The sequence below is a fragment of the Apostichopus japonicus genome, chromosome 16 (genome assembly GCF_037975245.1).
Source record: "Apostichopus japonicus isolate 1M-3 chromosome 16, ASM3797524v1, whole genome shotgun sequence".
NCBI classification, from domain to species: Eukaryota; Metazoa; Echinodermata; class Holothuroidea; order Aspidochirotida; family Stichopodidae; genus Apostichopus; species Apostichopus japonicus.
The window spans coordinates 30247308-30270201 of record NC_092576.1 but is presented as its reverse complement, the minus strand read 5'-3'; the positions used below and the strand labels follow the sequence as shown (position 1 = coordinate 30270201).

At 38.7% G+C, this 22894-nt stretch overlaps 3 protein-coding genes across 3 annotated transcripts; all 3 read left to right on the top strand.

Moving 5' to 3' along the window:
- The first annotated feature begins 7048 nt into the window (after positions 1-7048).
- LOC139981916 (uncharacterized) lies at positions 7049-14056 on the top strand. Its single transcript, XM_071994335.1, has one exon. It carries the CDS (start codon positions 7284-7286, stop codon positions 10101-10103), a length of 2820 nt encoding a protein of 939 aa, XP_071850436.1. The 5' UTR covers positions 7049-7283; the 3' UTR covers positions 10104-14056.
- A 6655-nt stretch (positions 14057-20711) lies between these two features.
- On the top strand, positions 20712-21449 carry LOC139982510 (uncharacterized). Its single transcript, XM_071995403.1, has one exon. The coding sequence runs from the start codon at positions 20712-20714 to the stop codon at positions 21447-21449; it is 738 nt and encodes a 245-aa protein (XP_071851504.1).
- Positions 21450-21619: 170 nt separating this feature from the next.
- LOC139982509 (uncharacterized) lies at positions 21620-22321 on the top strand. The gene has a single exon (XM_071995402.1). The coding sequence runs from the start codon at positions 21620-21622 to the stop codon at positions 22319-22321; it is 702 nt and encodes a 233-aa protein (XP_071851503.1).
- The last annotated feature ends 573 nt before the right edge of the window (positions 22322-22894 follow it).

Below are 22894 nucleotides of genomic sequence, written 5' to 3'. Positions count from 1 at the left end.
CAAGTAATGAAACTCTCATGATGTTAAATGAATGAAAGCGGGCAATGTACGTGTTTAGAGTGGTTCTATGAACGATCACGATGCCCGCTAAAGTTATCAGTGTGATGATTTTATTTTCATAACGCTTTACTAGGCCATTTTCTTTCTTTCGGTAAAAGACTTGTCAGGACAAATGTTCGTGTATTTTAAAAAAAAAAACGATGACGTTATACTGTAACAATTGCATGGGAGTAGATGGTTTTCGTTTTTAAGTTACGACCACACTCAGCTTAACGAATAACAAAAATGAACCCTCGTAACTGGCATGCAGTGATTAAATAGCGGAACGTATATATTGAAACAGATAAATATTTGTGAATTAATTGGCTACAAACTCCATGTAAAAACAAACGTTAACGTAGACGGGACACTTGTTTACGAAACTTTTATCGTGAGAGATGCAATGAACATGCATATAAAATAAAAGTTAATGACGTTTTGTCTGTTCGCGCGAGAGTGAAGGTGCAGTAAGCGCCGCCCAACGAGATTCTCAACTGTTTATTCTAAACGTACAATAGGCCTTTTATAATTTTAGTTACGGGCTAAAACCAGAATTATCATTTTGTGACAGGACGGAATTTGGTGTGTAATCAACTCTATGCAAATATGTTAATGTTGCTTTAATCGGCAGAAAAAACGGTTAGAATGGAATGTTTTGCATATTAATTTCCTGCTAAGAATTCTTTTTTTAGGTCGTTTATTTCTACGGTGATTCGCAACTGCGAGGTCTTATAGATGGCCCTTATCATTCTGCTGAGGACTTTCATGTAATAGTTGGATTCAATTGTACTCCTGGTGGTCGATGCAGTCATGTTGCAATTGAAGTTGCTGCATCCAACCCTCCGACAGATACACCAGACGTTGTCTTCATCGAAGCCGGAACCAATAATGTATTCCATAAGACATCGCTGATCGAAGATAAGAAGGAACTTAAGCAATTAATCATCGCTACAAGAGCTAAATTTCCAAGCTCCAAAGTAAGTTCCAGATTCAAAACGAACTAAAATGTTGACTTACACGGTTATACATAAAAACAACCAATCAGACCACGGCTGCACTGTGATGGACAAATGGGGTGTCTTTGCTTACCCCGGTGTTTGAGAAAGTGGCCAGATGCTACAGGGGTACACTCTCGTCCGTCAGATAGGGACATATGGTGTCTCTCCCGGTGTAGAAATATAAATGAAAGCGGACATGAATCGCAAGCTGCATTGTTTTTGTCTGAAGACTCATTTTTTAATAAATTTTATATTTATACTAGTATTAATTAAATAAACGAATGAAATAGAGAAGGATTGGACAGAATCATGGTGTAGACAAAGTCTCAAGCTTATTCTCGATTATAAGGTTAACTAAACTATAATAGTAAAAGAGTATAATATGAAGCTTAAATATGCGGTTTTGAGCAGGTGTAAGAAAGGTTTCTTTGTTGTTTAAAATCAGCTGCACAACCATTCAACACTTGTGAAACATTATTGACAAGCGAGATAAGCGGTTCGCGTTTCAGTAATGTAAAAACTACATGAGGATGAGCACGGTAGCGGATGATCAGTATTTTTTTATAGGCTAAATATAATGCATTCGCATAGTATGGGCAGTGTGCGGGGAAGCAGTTAGCGTGTAATATCACAATGATTTTTACAATGGGCCAGTTTTATCCATTTTAATATTCTCTCAAAATGAGATGGTGTTCCAGAGAGAGCATATATCTCAAAAAAGGCAATCGTTCTCTATGCTCTGATATTGTTTTAAAACAATAATCTCCGATGATAGATAAGACTCTATTTCTATACCCCATTCATGAACTGCTCCGCAGCCCCATATTTTGTTACTATTTCAGATTACCTCCGCAAAAGGAATTCACATATACCAAAACCGCATCTATGGTGTGCTTGTACATATCATAATATTGTTTGCTGCAACAATTATGATTGCCAGTGTAACAGATATCTTAAAGATCTGCTTTATTGGCCCCAATTATAGCACGCTATATATAGCGAGGAAAGTTTTTTGATTACGTAATCGACCTGACATGGTCGTAAAACGACCGCAGGCTCTACAATTGGCCTGCATACCTTTTTACCACCATGAGGCTCTTTGTGTAAACACTGTGTGGAACATGTCTTCAGTGTAGTTAATTATACAGCGTTGACAAAAGACCCTTATACAAGAAAACATATTTGGCAGGCGTTGCAGACTAATTGGTAAAGAGAGGTCAATTTAAGACCAAGGCAGGTCGATTACGTAATCTCAAGAAACTTTTTAATGTTAGCGTGCTATACTTGGGGTCTATACAGCAGACCTTTAACGAGGTCGAAAACCCATCAACTTGGCGTACAGTTGTAATATCTAAATGCCCTCAGTTATTTGTGTGTTTTTTTCCTCGCTTTGTTTATTTTCAAATATGTTTAACTTTTATAGAGCCAAAAGAAACTTCACTCTCTTTTTATGAATACCGAGAAGTAACAACTTTTGTTATGGTCAATGAGTTATCCTAACGAATAATAAACAAGAACCTATATGTGTACTTTTTCAGGTTGTGGTTATTAGCATTCTACCAAGACTTGATGACGAGTATGACAAAGTTGGAGCATACAACAATGAATATAGGTAAACATTTTATTTATTCTTTTTAGATGTATCAAGATCTGTTTGTCATTACATTCGTTGTTGCTACAGCTGCCATTAGCAGATTGGCGTGAACACCTCATATATTCTTGGTGCAGGCTGCATGTATATATTATATACGACACCTAATTATATTCCGGCCATTTGATTGGTCAATTGCTCGTCGATTGCATGCAAAATCCGCTCTACTGCACTCTATGAAATAGAACCAATATGTTATACTTTTTGATAGCACTTTTTTCAATGGTGGGAGAGAAGAGAAACCTGTCTGTTCAAAACAATCTGTTGCATGAGTGCATTCTACATCCAATTATATGCAAATTTGAATGTGTTGTATAAAACAAATAATGAATGGTTTCCATTCGTGCAATAGTGCAAATATTTCATTCGTTGAAAGGTGTAATTTGTTCCATTCAACGAGGCTGCGCCTCGTTGAATGGAACATTCCATTATTTGTATAATATCGCAATATTGCAACGTTGTCCAGCAATTTTGTACAGTCGAATGCGGCACAATGGCCGAATATCCATTTCGAAACAATCAAAGGAAAAAGAAGGTCGTCAAATGAACTTTGTCCTTTCATCTATAAAATTACTTCTTTTCTGAACGTGATGGAAGCATTATGAATGGCAAACCATTTTTCGTTGTTGTACTTAATGAAGCCAGATTAAGATAGCTGGGGCAGTCAAGACATTTTCTTTTTAAAAGATCAATGCATCTTCGTTACCAAATTGTCTAGTGTCCCAATAATAGGCTAGTTTAGAGAATCCTTTCTCGATATGTCATTCTTACTTATTACAGACAAAATTGCAATCTATTCACAGAAAAGTGTGCAAAGAAACTGGGGCAAGGTTTTATGACGTTAGTGACTTGTTCTGCAAAGAATATACGGAGCATTGGGCACATGGCGATGCTGCTCACCTCAGCGACATTGCATTGTTTAAGCAGGGTTATAGATGAATCAGTTCAGACGAAGGTTGTCTCGCCTCATCCTCTCCAATTGGCTCCCAAAGGAATTGTCAAGTTTAAGGCATTCCGAGGTAAGTTTGAACTGATACGTCTTAACCATACACAAGCTCACAAGACGCTGCATATAGGCTAACTTCATCTGAATAATAAAAGAGATATTGATCATAGCCATTCAGTTTGGGATCTGAACATGTGATCCGCCGACTTCATTTAACAGAGTGCCCGCAATTTTCGATACGTGACCAGGTGTTGTAACAATGATAAAATGTAGCCTACCCCTTAACAACGATAAAATTTACCTCTTAATGCCATTAATCAATCTAGAACTTACAGGAGGAAAAAGGTATATTTCTGATAGATATCCTACTATTTTAGCGTAAAACGAAAAAAGAGACAATGACAAAATCCTCGACAAGTGAAAATACGCCCTTTAGTGCGACTGCCGCTCCTTTTTTGCAACTGCCCACTTCTTCACCTATCGAGGTTATTAGTCTGGAACCATAGCCTATGTGTTACGTTATCGATTCGACAACAAAGAAGCGTGGAAAAGTCACTCACACAGCTCAAATTTCCTTTGACCAACCAGGAGAGCCTATTAAATTGCCCGGTCAACATCTAACGGCAGTGAGACTAAAGGTCACATTTTCAATGAAAATTATGCCAACAATGTATAGTCTCATATTCAGAAAAATGTCATTTTTTACTGAAACTCTCTTAGTTACCATGCAGTTCGGACAAGTTTTGCAAACGTTAAAATAATCTACAAGAGAGTGTTTCATAATTGTATACGGCAATTTCAAAAGCTATTATACTAGTTTTAGTGGGAACAACGTTAGATTCCGTCCATTTTGATATCATAACTGCATTTAATATTATCACTCGCCAAGTCGTTTTCAATCATTTTGTGCTAAACAATAATTAACGTCTTAATGAACTAAATTGGTACCTTCCCCCACATGCTATTTTTTATATTATTACTGCTACTGGGCCATACCATATCATATTATATTAAGATGCGATAAGAAGTCAGTTGTAATCCATTAGGTAAAACACCATTTTAGTAATAATATCATAAGCTCCGGGTGTGATTCATAGATTAAATAAGGTCACACAATTTTATGTACGCAAAAATGCAATACAGAAACGATACGTTAATAATTAAGTGCACATGGAAACGTGAGTAATAACACTTTTATTTCTGCAGCAATCCGGGACCGTAATTGCTAAGAATACTAATAATAATTGTTCTTCAATCTTTATTTTTCGTCTGTCTATCGGTTGATTTCCATCTTGTGCTTCATGTATTAATATTATGAAGATAGCGAAGCTATATCCATATTGACACGTACGCTAGAGAAGGTTTAACAAAACTTTCCTTTAGCGTGGTGTATCGTCTGATCATTCATAATGACAAAAATGAAGAAAGAAGCTGTATATCTTGTACTTATTCTTTACAACTAATTACCGTGGACTCCTTTCTTCTTACTTTCAATAGAACGTACGTTGATTCACGCAAAGCATGCTTCTAGGAAAAGTGAACAGCCGTCTACATGCAGTCATGGGGGGAAATGGATACATCCTAAACGATCGTTTCGCCGTTTCGACCATACGAATACACGGTAAGGGAGTAATATTGAGTAGACTCAAATGAAGGTACATAAAGTTATGCGTTTTGCGTCTGTTTAAATTTAATAAATTATTCCATGCAGAGAACAGAGGAAGTTACAATTTAAATATTTTAATATCATAGACAGAATTTTTTTGGGTGTAAAAACAAAAAATACAACCCATTCAGTGATGAGTGTGTTTCATGGAGGGGAGGGGAATGTGAGTTTCTCCAACCATTTCATAATAAGGATTAACCAAAGTGTACTGACACCTCAATTGAGATGTATTGGTCGTATAGTTGGTAGCACTTTTCATTCAGATAACCTCAGTAATGTACAAACATTAGGTATTTTCTGTAGGTCTGTAAATATTTCTTACAAGTAATGAAATTCAATTTTATGATGAGATTTTAAGATAATCATAACCGTAACTTCGAGTTGCCACATCTCAAAGCCAAACTGTTGCCTATACAGCTTGATTTCTAAATCACAAACGCTCTTTTCTAGTGGGGTGCGTGTCACTGGTCTCACCGCCGACAGAGAAGGAAACATTGAGTACTTCGTGAAACCCTCAACTTATGCTAAGCGAAAATCCCCCAAAACAAGGGAAGAGAGAAAGACGCTGACTGATGTACAACAAAAGAAGTTCAGCAAGTCAAAGGATAGTAACAGAGGCAAAGGCACTTGCAGCATTACTGACGAATATGAAGACATTGATAAGGTAAAAATAAAATCAAGTAGATATTCCACGGACTAGAGATTAACTTTTATTTCTGTTTCGTTTCTTTTCTTTTTTGCCCTGACCAAATTGACCCAATGCGACATTGGCCAGAGAGGCACAGCATGTTATCCGAAGTCGCTCACACTGTACCCTATTTTCGCCTATTCGACATTTCAACTCGTAACCTTACTACTTTTCTTAATGAGCTGCGTATCGAAATTGTATGTAATGTCCTCAATAGTATGTAGTATTAAGGGAATTTGCGTTTTTCTCGTGCAATTAGAAATATAAAAGTAAATAAATAAAAGAAAAAAACATCAGTAAAATAACTGCTACTGCACTGAAACGAATTTTACTCCCGATATCTTATTTATGGAAAGGATTTTAAACTTTATTATTCCAGCAAAAACGACATAATGACACTTTCTTCAAGTATCGTGAAAATGATCCACATGATTGGAAAGTTTTTAATGTAAGGAAAGTATTTATATGTTTAATAATTTATAATACATGTGTCTAATTTATCTATATCTTGTACATAAAATAGTTGGCAACCAGGCATCCCGAACGGGATTTTCCTTTGTCTTACCGTGCAAAGCACATCCTTCAAGGGAAAAGTCTAAGAAGAGGGTTGTCCCCACCCATTTTATAATTTTTTGTTGACATTCGGTGGCTCAGAAAAGCAAAGTGGTGCTCAATTGGACAATGCTTTGAAGCGATAATCTGATAACATGTTTAGGATTATCGCGTTTTTGAATGAGTCTTAATATTTGTTGTCTACTTAATTTTAAGGTCTATTTTTTTTTTATAAGAGTCTAGAGAGAGATTTAATTAATGAAAGATATCTTACAATTTTGCATGTACATGCAAAATTGTACTTTCTTTGGCAAAGCTATCATGATTATTTCGTTAAGGAATTTCATGCTTTAGTGCACGTTTCTTCATTTTCCTTCCGTTTTTTTAGAAGCTGGGACGTGATATCCACTGGGTCTGACACCCAAAGCGGACTGCCATATTTTCCCACATACTTCCCTACCCCGACCCCCACACCCCCGTCTCCCTCAGCTTAATACATAACTGGCCAACCTGGAAATAACCTGTATACATTTTGGTTTTATTATATAAAATTTGTATATTTTCCTCCTTAACAGATTGTTGCATTGTTGGATGAGGCAGAACGCAAAAAAGAGGAGAAAGGTACCTTGGACATACAAGAACAAGAATTGGATCCAAAGTATGTATCCAGTGCTACAATTGACCATCTCGTACACCGAACGAAGACTGGCGGCACTCTTAAGGGAGGAGCGAAAGATCGACATATGAAAAATGGAAGCAAGCAGAAGAAACGAAAACACAAGAGAGTAGCAAAATCGCGCAACAGAGTAAATTACAACGAAATTCGCTCTGCAATATCAAAAGAACTTTTGAAATCAGCTGGATTTATACTTCCATTCGATATGCATTTTTGGAAGAGAATCGCTTTGAAATTGTCATGGCCAAGGAGCAAACTTTCGCAATCTGTTCATCGGTTGTATACGATATGGGAAGAAAATCGAGGGAATGTCCGAAGTGTTCTGGAAGCTAAAGAAACATTGCATACTAGTCAAGAACCACCAAACAGTTTACCAGAAGAAAAAACAATGATAAGAGTGTCGAAACGTTTTCGGAAAGTCAAACGCTATACAGATGAGTGGACATCTCATCGAGAGCTGCATTGCATTTGTCGAACAGTTTATAACCCACTGTTGCAATACATAGAATGCCAAAAATGCAAAATGTGGTACCATTACAAATGTGTTGGGATTCCTACACACATTGTAAATGATGAGAACATTCACTATGTTTGTGGTTTGAATAACTGTAATGGCAATGTCAGAGAATTTTGGACGACAATGGGAATCCAAAGTGAATCTCTTCCCACTTTTTCACCGAACCTTAGAATTTCACTGCGCGATTCAATCCTCGTACAACATCAGGACGATGACGGTTGTCGAAATGATGAACATCACGATGACGCTCATCGATATGATGAACAAAGCGATGATGCTAATCGAAATGACCAAGAAAAAGATGATTTAAATCGAAGTGATGAACATAACGATGATGCCAATCGAAATGATCAAGAGATATATGATTTAAATCGAAGTGATGATTATAACGATGATGCTTATCGAAATGATGAACAAAACGATGACCCTTTTCGAAATTATGAACAGCAAAGTGATGCAGAAACACCCTTTGCAGAAAGAAGAACACGCAACAAAGGTATTAAAAAAATACCGTTCCTCATACAGGACAACGAAGACCTCGTATCTAAAGAAAAAGACAAATTCCGAAAGGATGATGGACAAGAGAGCGTTGACTGTGTCGATACCAATATCGAGAAAAGTGCGCACAGCTCAAAAAAAGACTACGATGATTTAGACGAAACTTTAGACAGTTATCCGCAACACCATACACATTATGTCGACCTTTCAACAGAATGCAAACCAATTGTTGCGGCTCAACAGGACAATGAAGATCTTGAGTATGAAGAAAAATACAATTTCAGAAAAATTAATGAACAAGAGATCTTCACTACAGAGAGCAAACCTCGCAAGGACAAAATTCAATTTTTTAATCGAGTCCTCCCTAAGAAGGTTTCCTTTGTTTTCCCTAAGAAGGCCTGGATACGTTTGAAGAGAACCCAAAGGGGTAGATGTTTTGGCCGAGGAGAGTGGCAAAAGCCTGTATTAAAGATCGTGCGAGAATCAAATCCCTACTGCTCATTCAATTTTCAGTACCACAGGGTAAGTACATCCTTACTGAGGAAGCGAAAGGGTCCCGCTTTCTGGACAAAAGCCAAATGCCAATTCGACAATTGCCAGTGCAACTTGAAAATGGAAGTTAATAACTTGCTGAATGGGAGTATTGTTTATTACGGTAACGTCCATCATTCGAAAGAAGATATCAAAGCTCGGCATATACGACGTTCAGAAAGAAGAGATATCTTATCAACATTTTCAGTAGGATCCGTGAAACCGATGAAACTACAAATCAACAAATTATCGACGATTGATAATTCAGTTTATGAATCGGGCAATCGAGATGGGCACGTTTATCAAAAGCTTTCAAGTGAGTCCAGGGCAAACAACCGTATGGATATAGACGAGTTGAAAAGCTTGGTAACTTTAATGGAAAAACAGAAGTTGGAAGTTAATGCAGATGCAAACATCGTTGGATACATTCAGCATATATCCATTAAACCCTTGTTTGTCATTTGCTTCACTGAGGGTGGGATGCGGGCATGGCACGATATTTGTGGAAAAGATGTTGTATTTTGGGATGCTACCGGGAGCTGCATACAATCTACTTTGACGAGAAAAAGAATTCTATATTACGAATTGTCAGTAAGAAGTACTATATCTCGTCAAACGACTCTACACGTCACCATTTTAATCAGCGACGATCACTCATTGCCAACCATTAAATATTGGCTGATGGTCTTCAGACATGCTGAAAAAACAACATTTGGTCACAACCGCTGTGTAACACCGAAGCAAATAAACAGCGACCGAGCAGCGGCTTTAGACGTTTTTAATGGGGAAAATTTTAACGCATTCTACTCAAGAGCATGGAGAATTGTTACCGGATCAGCAAGTAAGGCTGATTTCCAGAAGACGATACCCCATTCGTGTGCCAGCCATCTAATGAATAATGCAAAGCGAATTGCAAAGAAACATTATAAACGTTTCTACAGTCTTGGAATGCACATGATAAGTTTACTAATGAACTGTCAAACATTAACGGAATTTTCATCTTCATTATATGACATTGCAATAGTTTTGTTGTCAAATATATCCGGAGCGACATTGAAACAGTCGATTGAAAGATTGGATGAAAGGCTGGAGCGTATAGGACAACACATGGAAGCAGAATGGAATGATAAGTACGAATCGGTCGAGGTGACAGATCATGACAACCAATTGTCAGCAAAGAGTGAAGACGATTGTTTATCAGAGCAAATATCTAGTTTTACCAGTCATTTCAAGTATATTATTGCTAAAGTCAACGATGCTTTAAGTAAAGAGGCAGATAATGCAAGCCTATCTGTACAAATACAACGTAGTAATAAATACAGGAGTTTTTTCATCAGATAGTTCAGACTCTACTACCAACAGCTCCATTCTGGTCTGGTTTGCTCCTTGGTGATCTTTCGCGGAACAAACATGCAGATGATGAGCATGCATACGAACGGACTGAAGTGATTAGGAGTTCCCGTACGATCGGCATTTCAGAACAGAGAATGGGAGTTCTGAAGCATAACCAACTGGGGAGCAAGCGGTACAACCGTCTAGACGAATTTTTGTATGCTTACACTGCAGATATTATAGGTTTAGAGAGAAAGTTCCGAGACGTCACTCTTGTAAAGAAAAAGAAAGAAAAGAAAAAGAATACTAGCACCATCAGAGAAGAATGGGCAAAGAAGACCCCACGTAAACAGAAAGCTCCCTTTCAAAGTCCACCTAAGACATCTTACTTTTCTTCCTCTTCTGAAACAAGAAAACATGAAAATCTCGAAGATAACAAGCTTTGTGACGCAGCGACATGTGAAGAAATGAATAGTGACAAACCAGAACTCAAACAATCAACATTTCGTCAGACATTTCCAAGAAAACCATCAACTCATTCAAACTCCTCACTCAGTAAATGTTCTGCGTCAGAATGTAGTAACTCTGGATTGAAGCTGTATCAAGATCAAAACAAAGTGCCCTTTGCTTCTTCAATTGACATTTCGTCTTCTCGACAGGGAGCGACAATATCCGTGCACCCTCCTACCAGACTTCTTTACTCACAAATGGAAAATTCACGCAACAATTGTTGGTTCAATTCTACCACGCAATGTTTATCGAGATGCAGATCATTTTAACTTTTTTTAAAATGTCTTTCATCTCATGTTTGCAGACTGTTATCCCCGTTGCAAGTGAAACTAATTGACATATCCAGACAGCTTGTTAACAGAATACCTATTATATCGTCAGGATGCCTGACTCGCATTCTGTCACTATGCCACCGCTTTGTTGGAATGACTTTTAATAGCCAATGTGACCCTCTTGAGTTTATTCAAAGAGCAATGGTACCTCTCTTTCATATTTGTGGGCGAAATCCGATTCAAATTACAATAAAAAACGTATTCACATGTCAGACCTGTAATACCTCCATCAGTACGAGCGACTGTCAAACATGTGTAAACCTGTATATGAATATATGGGACAAAGAAGTGACATCCGTATCTGATCGACTAAAGCATTGCTTCAAAGATGAATACATCGAGGATATGCTTTGTCACAGTGAGATTTGTCGAGGATCCCAAACACAGTTTATCAATCACAAAGAAATCACCTATGCGCCTGATCTGCTTATTGTAGTCATTCCACGATATGATCAGTATGGACAAAATGTGAAAAACACACATCCAGTCCCTTTCGATATTGAGGAATCGTTGTATGTTACATCTCCAACTATGAGCACCGAATCCATTGCGTATACACTGGAATCAATTATACAACATGTTGGAAAATCCACTAACACTGGCCATTTTACAGCAGTTTGCAGAGGAGACGACGGCAATTTTATTGTTATTGATGACACTCGTATCCGTCCATGGAACCAACAGTTTACTGAAGAAAATGCGTATCTTTTGTTTTATTCAAAGACGACCAAAAATACTCCACCTATCAGAGCGCAAAAGAGTCCTGCACGTGAGGAACCCAGCGACGAAAATTCTAGGATGGCAAATTCTCCACATTACAAAACCATGCCCGAAGAAAGTCCACCTCCTGAAGCTTGTTCCAAAATCGACCGCGCAATCCATAAAAATGGTCAAATCCAACAGGTGAATTCAAAAGAAACTTTTGCGGAAATGAAATCTGCATTTATGGAGGAGTTTGCAAACCGTACGTATACTACTATATCTCTTACCCAAAAGTGTCAACCAAGTAAAATATGGAAAGGCACCGTGAAAATAATTAAATGCCTAATAACTCTTCAACATATTGACCAGTGTCCAAAGCAACCGTCTTGTGCCCTCGATGTTTCCAACGTTTTTGACCATTTATGTAGAGAAGAAATGGTCTCACGATGCGAATGTGGAAAGCTATGTATTTCAACAACTGTACTATTACCTCCAGATATGATTATTATAGAAAATAGCCGAAATCTTAATAAAAATGTTTCAAACTTACTTTCATTAGTACAGTTCTCCCCATTAGCCCAAACACTAAACCGAACATTATTTTATAAAGCCAAACTCATGACGATTTTACTGGAGGACAATACCTATCAAAGATCTAACATATCTTCAAATCAACTTTTGAATAATACCGCACCGGCCCTCCTACTGTTTCAGAAGATGGCAGAGCAACCTTTCTTGTACAATTTCCCTTCTATCAGTTCGCCAAACAGTCAACAATCTCCTCTTCCGTATATACTATGCGACAACACAGGCTTAGACTTCCGAGTGAAGAAATCTACCATGACAAATTTGATGATGGACAGTGATGAATGGAACGTCGGAGGGATAAACGTAACATATTCGGACAGACAAAGACTCTTTAACGATGAATGGCTTAACGACGCGTTAATAGAGGCATATATGTTAGGTGTACTTAAATTAGGGAAGCATAATATCACATTTTGTTCTAGCCACGTCGGCGTAAAATTCAGACAGGCATTGTGTTTGGCTCAAGACGTTTTACTCAGAGAGGCAATACAGTCGGGCCTGAAGAAACGTAACTGGTACATTGACTCTGAAATGGTATTGATTCCAAACAACTGTGCAGGAGTCCATTGGAATTTGGTTGTTTTACATCCAGGAAAACAGCACATCGACATCCTGGATTCTTTGCCGATGTATGGGAAGTTCATGCAACAGAGAGTCAAGGAACTGCTTTTAGTAACATCACTTCATTACTTATCAGCCTACGGTGAGAAAATGAATATGACTGGATGGAATGTCTCAAACTATCAATGCCCAAAACAAAAAGATGGACACAGCTGCGGTGTATTCTTGCTGTACTTTGCGACATGTGTAGTCAAAGGAAAGATAATTCAACCTCTTTGTGAAGAATCTGCCAAAGAATTTCGTTATTTCATCGTTAATAAACTGTTTCATTGTAGAGTTAAAGAAGAAAAAGTACCGAATTCTAATAATAAGAACCGTCATATATTTACGATACCGGACTAGAAGGCGTATTCAGAGCCATACATACGGATACGTTCAAACAAAATTCAGGATATTGTGAAAGGGCCAATATTGTTTATTAATTATCATTGATGGAATAGCGGTAAAGATTGTCATGAAGTCATTTTGGCATACAACGAGATTGTCATGAAGTCACTGACATCCCATAGACAACATGAACCTAACATGACGAGTTTACGCAGAAGAGCTTTGCGAATAAAAGCATATGGCATACAACGAGATTGAAATGGAGCCAATGGCATCCCGGTAGACAACATGAACCTAATTTGACGAGGTAACAAAGATCGATCGATCGATCTATCTATCACTATCATAATCATAATATTTTATATTCGTTAAATGATACTGAGTTTAGATTTGATTTGTTAGCCAGAAATGATACGTCCCCGAGGTTTGTTGGTATGGGGTGATAGCTGGTGACGTCAGCTACTTTTGGGACCCCAATGATAGTGAGTTACAGATTTGATTTGTTAGCCAAAATACGTGTTGAAAAACCGTATATAAACGGCGGATGAGACTTTTCGTAGAATATGAGCGTTAATAACACCCTAAATGATATCGTCCCCCGAGGTTTGTTGGCATGGAGTGATAGGGAGTGACGTCAGCTACGTTTTCGCCCCCTATGATACTGAGTTACAGATTTGATTTGTTAGCCAAAAATCGTGTTGAAAAACCGTATATAAACTGTAAATGAGACTTTACGTCGAGTTTGGGTGTTAATAACACCCTAATCGATACCGTCCCCCGAGGTTTGTTGGTATGGGGTGATAGCTGGTGACGTCAGCTACTGTGGGGACCCAATGATACTGAGTTACAGATTTGATTTGTTAGCCAAAAATCGTGTTGAAAAACCGTATATAAACTTGTAGATGAGACTTTGCGTCGAGTTTGGGTGTTAATAACAACCTAAATGATACCGTCCCCCGAGGTTTGTTGGTATGGGGTGATAGATGGTGAGGTCAGCTACGTTTTTGCTCCCCAATGATACTGAGTTACAGATTTGATTTGTTAGCCAAAAATCGTGTTGAAAAACCGTTAAACTGTAAATGAGACTGCGTCGAGTTTGGGTGTTAATAACACCCTAAATGATACCGTCCCCCGAGGTTTGTTGATATGGGGTGATGGCTGGTGACCTCAGCTACGTTTTTGCTCCCTAATGGTACTGAGTTACAGATTTGATTTGTTAGCCAAAAATCGTGTTGAAAAACCGTATTTAAACTGTAAATGAGACTTTACGTCGAGTTTGGGTGTTAATAACACCTTAAATGATACCGTCCCCTGAGGTTTGTTGGTATGGGGTGATAGCTGGTGACGTCAGCTACGTTTTTGCTCCCCAATGATACTGAGTTACAGATTTGATTTGTTAGCCAAAAATCGTGTTGAAAAACCGTATATAAACTGTAAATGAGACTTTACGTCGAGTTTGGGTGTTAATAACACCCTAATCGATACCGTCCCCCGAGGTTTGTTGGTATGGGGTGATAGCTGGTGACGTCAGCTACTGTGGGGACCCAATGATACTGAGTTACAGATTTGATTTGTTAGCCAAAAATCGTGTTGAAAAACCGTATATAAACTGTAAATGAGACTGCGTCGAGTTTGGGTGTTAATAACACCCTAAATGATACCGTCCCCCGAGGTTTGTTGATATGGGGTGATGGCTGGTGACCTCAGCTACGTTTTTGCTCCCCAATGATACTGAGTTACAGATTTGATTTGTTAGCCAAAAATCGTGTTGAAAAACCGTATTTAAACTGTAAATGAGACTTTACGTCGAGTTTGGGTGTTAATAACACCTTAAATGATACCGTCCCCCGAGGTTTGTTGGTATGGGGTGATAGCTGGTGACGTCAGCTACGTTTTTGCTCCCCAATGATACTGAGTTACAGATTTGATTTGTTAGCCAAAAATCGTGTTGAAAAACCGTATTTAAACTGTAAATGAGACTTTACGTCGAGTTTGGGTGTTAATAACACCTTAAATGATACCGTCCCCCGAGGTTTGTTGGTATGGGGTGATAGCTGGTGACGTCAGCTACGTTTTTGCTCCTCAATGATACTGAGTTACAGATTTGATTTGTTAGCCAAAAATCGTGTTGAAAAACCGTATTAAACTGTAAATGAGACTTTACGTCGAGTTTGGGTGTTAATAACACCCTAATCGATACTGTCCCCCGAGGTTTGTTGGTATGGGGTGATAGAGGGTGACGTCAGCTACTTTTGGGACCCTAATGATACTGAGTTACAGATTTGATTTGTTAGCCAAAAATCGTGTTGATAACCCATATATACACGGTACATGAGACTGCTAAACTTTGAAAAACATGGAGGGGCGGAAGTATCATTCCGCCCCCCCCCCCCGCTTCGCAAGGCAGAAAACCCCTTTTTCATTCAGAAATGAGAAAAAAAATCTCATTTGGAGCACCAAATTGCATCGAAGGCCAGGTAAAAATTATAAACAAAATGGAGTGGGTGGATTGAAGTGTGCTACATTGCACCAAATTGCATATGAGGCCACCTGGAAATTCCAACAAATTCCAAAGGGGAGGGGATGTCCCCCTCCCCTAAGGGGAGTCCCCTTAGACCCCTTCCTAGGCCGGCCATCAGTCTTCAGCCCCCCCCCCCCTACTCAAAAGTACCTTCCTACGCCACTTGTTTTGTTTTTAGAAAAAAGTTTTCCCTTATGTTACATTGGAATGGCCATTAAACTTCTCCGTAGTATCATTTTCAATTTGCGCTCTCTCTTATTGTTCGCTGGTAATGGTCGCTGGTAATGCTTAACGTTCGCTGCTATTGGTCGCTGTTATTGTTCGCCAACTTCAGCCCGATTAGGCCCCTGGTAGTGTCCAGGATAAATTGTTGGCCAGAACTCCACATATCTATCAGGCTAGATTAACATAAATTAAAGACTCTGGGTGTTCCAATCTTTTTCTTGTTTTACCATTTAGGTTGCAGCTTTGGAGAAAGAAATCCGGGATCGCTGTTGTAGGTGGTATAGTGGATCCTGTTAACACTTGCATAATAATAGATGGTAACGTAGTAATATAAGACATTTCTGACTTTCCCTGTGAAGTCGCATTTTATTTTGGGATTCACTATTGCCTTAACCTTCAGTATTGTGAGCAACAAGGGAAAACCACGGAACTAATCCAGAAAGTTTTTATGAACATAGATGGGAAGAAAGTACTTTCTTTCCAAAAGAAATTGTTCGCTTGATAGCTTTTCATTTCTATCAGACAAAACAAGGTTTTTCTAACTTAGTTTGAAACAAAGTTGATTTTTTTTATGTTGAACATATTTCTATGACATTTCATATACAGTATACATTCATGGATTTCAAAAGGTCCATACTGTATGTGTAACTCATGTATACTATAACTATTATTTGACATGGTAACATAGTAATGGAAGACATTTCAGACTTTCCATGTGCAGTGAGTGGCACTTTATATTAGGATTCACTGTTGTCTTAACCTTCAGAAAAACCATGGAAATAACCCAGAAAGTTTTATGGACAAGGATGGGAGGAAGCTTACCTCAAAAGTACAATATTTCCAACAAAAGTTTACTTTTTTTAATGACATCATTCTATGAGATTTCATATGTACAGTATATGTTCATGGAATTTAAAAGTCCATATGTGTAAGTTACATTTAAACTTTAGTTATTACTTAACATGGGCATTTAAGTGAGCTGGATCAAGCTGATGTTGATAAAATCCCAATACTTGGTTTGCTGCATACTCTCGTTGATCCCACTGGATTTAAAGAGCCTACTAAATTTAATGCAGGTTCCTAAACGATATGTAAACCCCAAATTTATCCCACAGGCATTTTCTTGATAATGTGTCTAACATATTTTTCAAATAATATCCAAATATTTGTAGTGCAACTTTTAAAACTTGTTACTTTTATTTGTATATTTAGATTTCAACAAATCAAAATTCATTCGATGCCATTAAAATAAACTGTTGAACTAAAAGACAAAGAAATACATTCAAATTGCAACTACTAGTGGTGCAGTGACATCATAGACTTGCCTGAAGTGTTCAATTTTTCAAAATTGAAACCTTCATATCTTGTTAACCCAACAAGATCTTAGGGTGTGGTTTTCAGGAAAGTACTATTACTTCATAGCTCTTTAAAATTTGTGGGTTCCTCCTGTCTTATTTCAAACGTGTACGTATCTACATTCATTAAAAATTGCCACATAAAACAGCCTTCACAGAATTTAATTTTTAAATATTTTTTCTGGGCTAAGGCTACTTTGATGACATAGCTACACGACCCGACAAAATTTTTCACTCAACACGATTCTCCTCAATTGTGCAAGAATGTCACCGATACCACTCGAGCCGATAGGAATGTTGGTAATGTTGAGTTTTCTACATGTTTAAAGCTCTCTATTGGATCGGTGGTCATCGAGTTGCATCGTATCAGTGATATTCAGTGCAAATCTTATCGGATCGGGGACAGTCGTGTTGGATCATCACTTCCTTCTTATTGGCCAATTGTTGGCCAATGTATCTTGACAGCACAGCAAGTATGCTATGTGTCGGTTCGTGTAGTGTGAGATGGGCTTCAATGTAATTGTTTCAATTTCTTGTTCCAATTTGTTTTCTTAATGCTTTTGCTGCCAAATTGAAGTTGGCTTTATGACAGCATTAAAGCAAAGCAGAGGAAAATGGGTTAACTGAGTGTATTTCAAGTTTTCTGACTACATGACATTGTAGAAAAATGTATATAATAATCCACCTGAACCGTACGTTCAAATCCCTCATTTTAAAGTGTTAATTCAACAATATTGCAGCTTGCTTGGCCAATAAAAATGGGAGAGGGGAAGGGGCGGCTAACTTTAAAAGGGCTGGACAAGAAATCAGTATATATTATGTTTGACTGTGGGGTGTGAGCATCGGTTTGCATGATATAAGAGGATACTGGGAACGTGTGAGTGGCGGTATATGAAAAAAAAGGGTGGATCCAGGGTCGTTGTATGGGGGGGGGGTGGTGTTACTGATCTGGGTATTGATACTTTGATGATTTTTTTCTGACGCTGAAAACCTTGTAACAATGTTTATCTTACATGGACCTATGCACACAAAACCTAAATTAGTCAGTCGGAAGCATGACTAACCTAAAACTAGTGAAGCTGGTTAGTCTAGCCCGCTGGACTAGCTTATCACTGCCGTTCATGCTAGTCATGATTTCCCGACGAATTATTGTTTTGGTAGATTAGATATAGGTTAGTCGGACACGCCTGACTAATGTGATTCGCCATGCTTAACTAGGTGACCAGTTTAGGGTTGTGCGAGGTAGTATCATTGGTTAGAGATAAACAAATCTAACTGTAAGTACCCGAAGTGCGCCACCATCTCTGGTCGCACTCAGAGTTTGTTGTTTCTATGTAGGAATGCATTATAACAGTTGAACTTACTTAACGTTAGGGCCAGGAAAAATGCTTGGAATTAGTGATTAGAAAAATATCAAGCGTAGGCCTATAATTTTTAGGCGGGAAACCTAAAGTTAACAATGCCTAACGATAAATGTCATACTCAGTACTAGTGATAGTAGGCTACAGTCCTAACGTAACGTTGACGTTATGCCTGATTCACAACCGTAACCTGGTAACTCGTTTGGTTATTTTCTGAACTTTTCAAGCGGATTTCTCAGCATTGCGCTTGTGGATTTTCATGAAATTTAAAAAAAAAAATGTTTTTTTTATAAGGCTATAGGGCACCGTAACATGTGACACAATGGGTGCGAATTTAACATTAGGCTAATAGTCAAGGGCTAGGCTAGTTAGGCTAGAACATTTGTAATCATATATATAGCTTTCCATGCCCGACACAGAAATCATAAATGAATGTATTTTTAATGATATGTACTATCCAATATACTCATCAGAAAATATTTTTTCGAACTTTTTTTTTTTTCGATAAGGGGGATTTTTCGAAAAAAAGGATAAGATTTAGCTTTGAAAAGTTTTAAAGATGTTTTATTGGTTTTCTGATGAAATATTTTCGCTACATACAATTACGAAAATCCATTTAGGCCTAGGAGGGGGGGGGGCTAGGCCTAGATATGATTTTCCGCGCAGCTAGGGGCATGGGTGGTTATTTTATCAATGAAAATGTTACTGACATTAACATATCTTTCAGTATGCCATTCATCGCTACGCATTGCTAGCGATACTGAGTGAAAATACAGACGTATCACTGTGTGCAGCCAGTATAGTATGTACCCTAACTAGCCTAGCCCATACCTACTTGTGCAGCCTAGTGTTAATTTATACCCACCTTCAGATACTACTCCCATCCATCGATACGCATTAGGCTAGACCCTACTTGCCATCACATGAGTAGGCCTACGCAGTCACGTAATTGTTAATGACTAAGAATAGAGGGCCTAATGTTTTATATGCAAAAAGTCTGTAGCATAGGCCTACGTGAGCATGCACAAAAAGGCAGAAATTTGGTTAAAAACATGCAAGAAATCCTTGAAAAATGTTGTTGTGGATAATCAGCTAGGCCTACAGACTACACAACAGTTCATTTTTCCCCTTAAAATTCGCGTCATGGTATGCACAATTTTCGAACATTTCCTTGTTTTGCCATGTGTAACAAGTAACAACAAGATGAACCATATCGTTAGTACATCGTGCGTTATATGCAACAAAGTGGCGTTCAAACGCGCAAGACAGATTTCAGTGCATTAGTGCTCACGAATCTTCACTCTAAATAAGGGAACACTTCTTTCCCCGCGCTCTAAATAAAGGAACGCAACTTCCCCTCGCTCGCTGTTCGCCTGAAAATCTTTCAAATGTATTCCCCCTAAAATATAATGTTGCGCTAAATGCTACTGATCACATGTAAAAAAAAATCATTTATGGCCACCTCTGATGTTGAGCGTAAAAGGTGAAGAAAAATATTCTACAACTTTCCAAAGTTAGATACTAAAAAGATGGCCGCCGGAATTGGACGTTTGATTTTATTTCTTTGCGTTATATTTTTTCGCTTCCTACTTAAATATTATATATTTTTGTATCCAATTCTTGCCAATGAGGACATCTCATATCAGACGCATCCTTACACAACTTTCACGTATTCTGCAGCCTTAACTGTTGAAGGATGCTGTGTTTCCAGCATCGATATCATCGTGTATCCCATCCTAAATATGCCTAACGTTATGTTTTGCACTGATTGCAGTACACACGTACGTACTAACCTTATTAATGGCCATAGACGTTAAGCCTAGTGTTATTTCTAGACGTACCAGAAGTAAACTACTATTAATACAATTTTGTTATTTACTTGCCCTTAGTGGAGATATTGAGGCTAATCCTGGCCCGATACGTGATCCATGTGGGTCATGTACAAGACCTGTCAGGAAGAACCAAAATGCCATTTGTTGCGACATGTTATTATTGGTGGCACTTGAAATGTCCCACACTCAGTCGACTGAAATTTGATCTTTTGTCAGAATCTGACACTGACTGGACTTGAACTGATGTCTGCAGTGCTTGCAGCAACACTAGATGGTACAATACGCCGTGAGGTAAGTTATAACCTTGATGAGACAAGGTACCGGAGCGACTCCGTGATTGTCCTTGGCTACTTGCGTAACGAGGATAAGCGGTATATGACCTTCGAGGCCAATAGGAGAGCAAAAACCCGCAGCGTGTCTAGGCCTCAGCAGTGGAGGCATGTAGGAACGAAAGACAATCCTGCTAATGAAGGATCAAGAGATACTCATCACATTGGCAAATGGTTGACTGGTCCAGACTTTTGGACGAAGGAAGAGACTTGCTGGCCCAAGTTGAGGTTTCATGACGTCAACATTTCAGAAGATCCTGAGATCAAGAGCTCAGTCACAGTGCGACATGTGAACGTCATAAAGAAGACTGCTAGAAATGAGGACGGTCTACTAGCAAACTTGATTGGCAAGTTTTCATCATGGACTAAGTTGGTAAGAGTTCTGGGCTGGGTCCTACGATTCACGAGGTCTGCTAGAAATAAGGTTAAAGGTCAAGCTAATGTAACAGGTTATCTGCTTGTTTCTGAAATCAAGGAAAGTGAGAGGATAATTCTTTCATGGGAACAGAGGCGATCCTTTCAAAATTGGCAACGAGACGTACGACTCAAAAGTGTTAGTCCTGTTCTTTTGGGAGACCTAAGAGTTCGAGGTAGATTAAACAATGCCCAAATGCATGATGATGCTAAACACCCAAGCATGGAGATGTGGTAAGGTTGCTGATAGAACATCATCATTCAGCAGAAGGACACAGTGGATGGTCAGCGACACTTAATGCAATACGTGCGAAGTACTGGATAATGAAGGGTAGATGTTCAGTCAAGCGAATTCTTAAAAGATGTGTCACTTGTAAGATGTACAATGCAAGGCCAGCACAGCAAATAATGGCGCCTTTACCTGCTGAACGGGTGACTGCAGATAAGCCCCCATTTTCCTTCACAGGAGTAGATTACTTTGGACCCATTAACGTAAGACAAGATAGGTCTACAGTTAAACGTTATGGGTGCATTTTCACATGTTTAGTAACTACAACTGTTCACTTAGAAGTTGCTGATTCTCTAGATTCAGATTCCTCCATAAATGCATATCGACGATTCGTCGGCAGGAGAGGTCAAGCTGAAAATATGTTCAGCGATAATGGATCAAACTTCCTAGCAGGTGAGCGAGAACTTAAAGAAGCACTAGCTGAGATGAACCAAGATGCTATAGAGGGAGCTCTCCATAGGCGAGGATGTGAATGGCACTTCAACCCTCCATCTGCCAGCCATTTTGGAGGTGTATGGGAGAGGCTTATCAGGTCTGTAAGAATAATTATGTATGGGGTTCTGAGACAGCAGACAGTCAAGAATGAAGTGCTGCATACTGTGCTGATCGAAGTTGAAAGTATCCTAAATTCTAGACCCTTGACAGACATCTCTCCGAATCCACATGATGAAGAGCCACTGACTCTTAATCATTTACTTCTCATGGGAAAAGGTCCAGATGCTCCAGTAGGCAAAGCAGATACTAATGGCAAATTTGATCTTTTGTCAGAATCTGACACTGACTGGACATGCCAAAATTGTAACACTATTCCTTTTAATTAATGTGGGGATATCACCTTATTAGATACTCTTTGTTTGCGACTTCCTGCTTGGCTAGCACAGAGCCTTATATACAGAGTTGCGACAACTCGGGTCCGGGAATTTTCGATCACGTGACCTCATGGCACCATTTTGGGGCCAACTAATTCTGGCCGTAAGATCGACAACAACATACGTTCGAGCAGTCAACATCTGCGCTGCCATCACAGAATGCCTGGCTGTTCAGCGTGAGGCTGTTGGAATCGTCCCGAAAATGGGTCAAAGCTGTTCAGATTCCCAACAAACCCAGATCGGAGGAAAACATGGGAGGCGAAAGTAAACAGGCTTCACTGGAAGGCGAACTCCAATCACAAACTTTGCGATGTGAGTACTTCACCTAGGCCTAGTACAATGAACTAAGATGCGTAACACTAGGCCTAGCCTAGTCCATAATCAGGACTGTGGGTTACACCACACAATCCTTACAGCTATGTATGGTGCACTGTGCAGTGTACATACACACATTGTTAACAACACAGAAAACAGAGCATAAATTTCAGGCATGAAAATGGTCTATATTTAACAAGTTCTGATCAA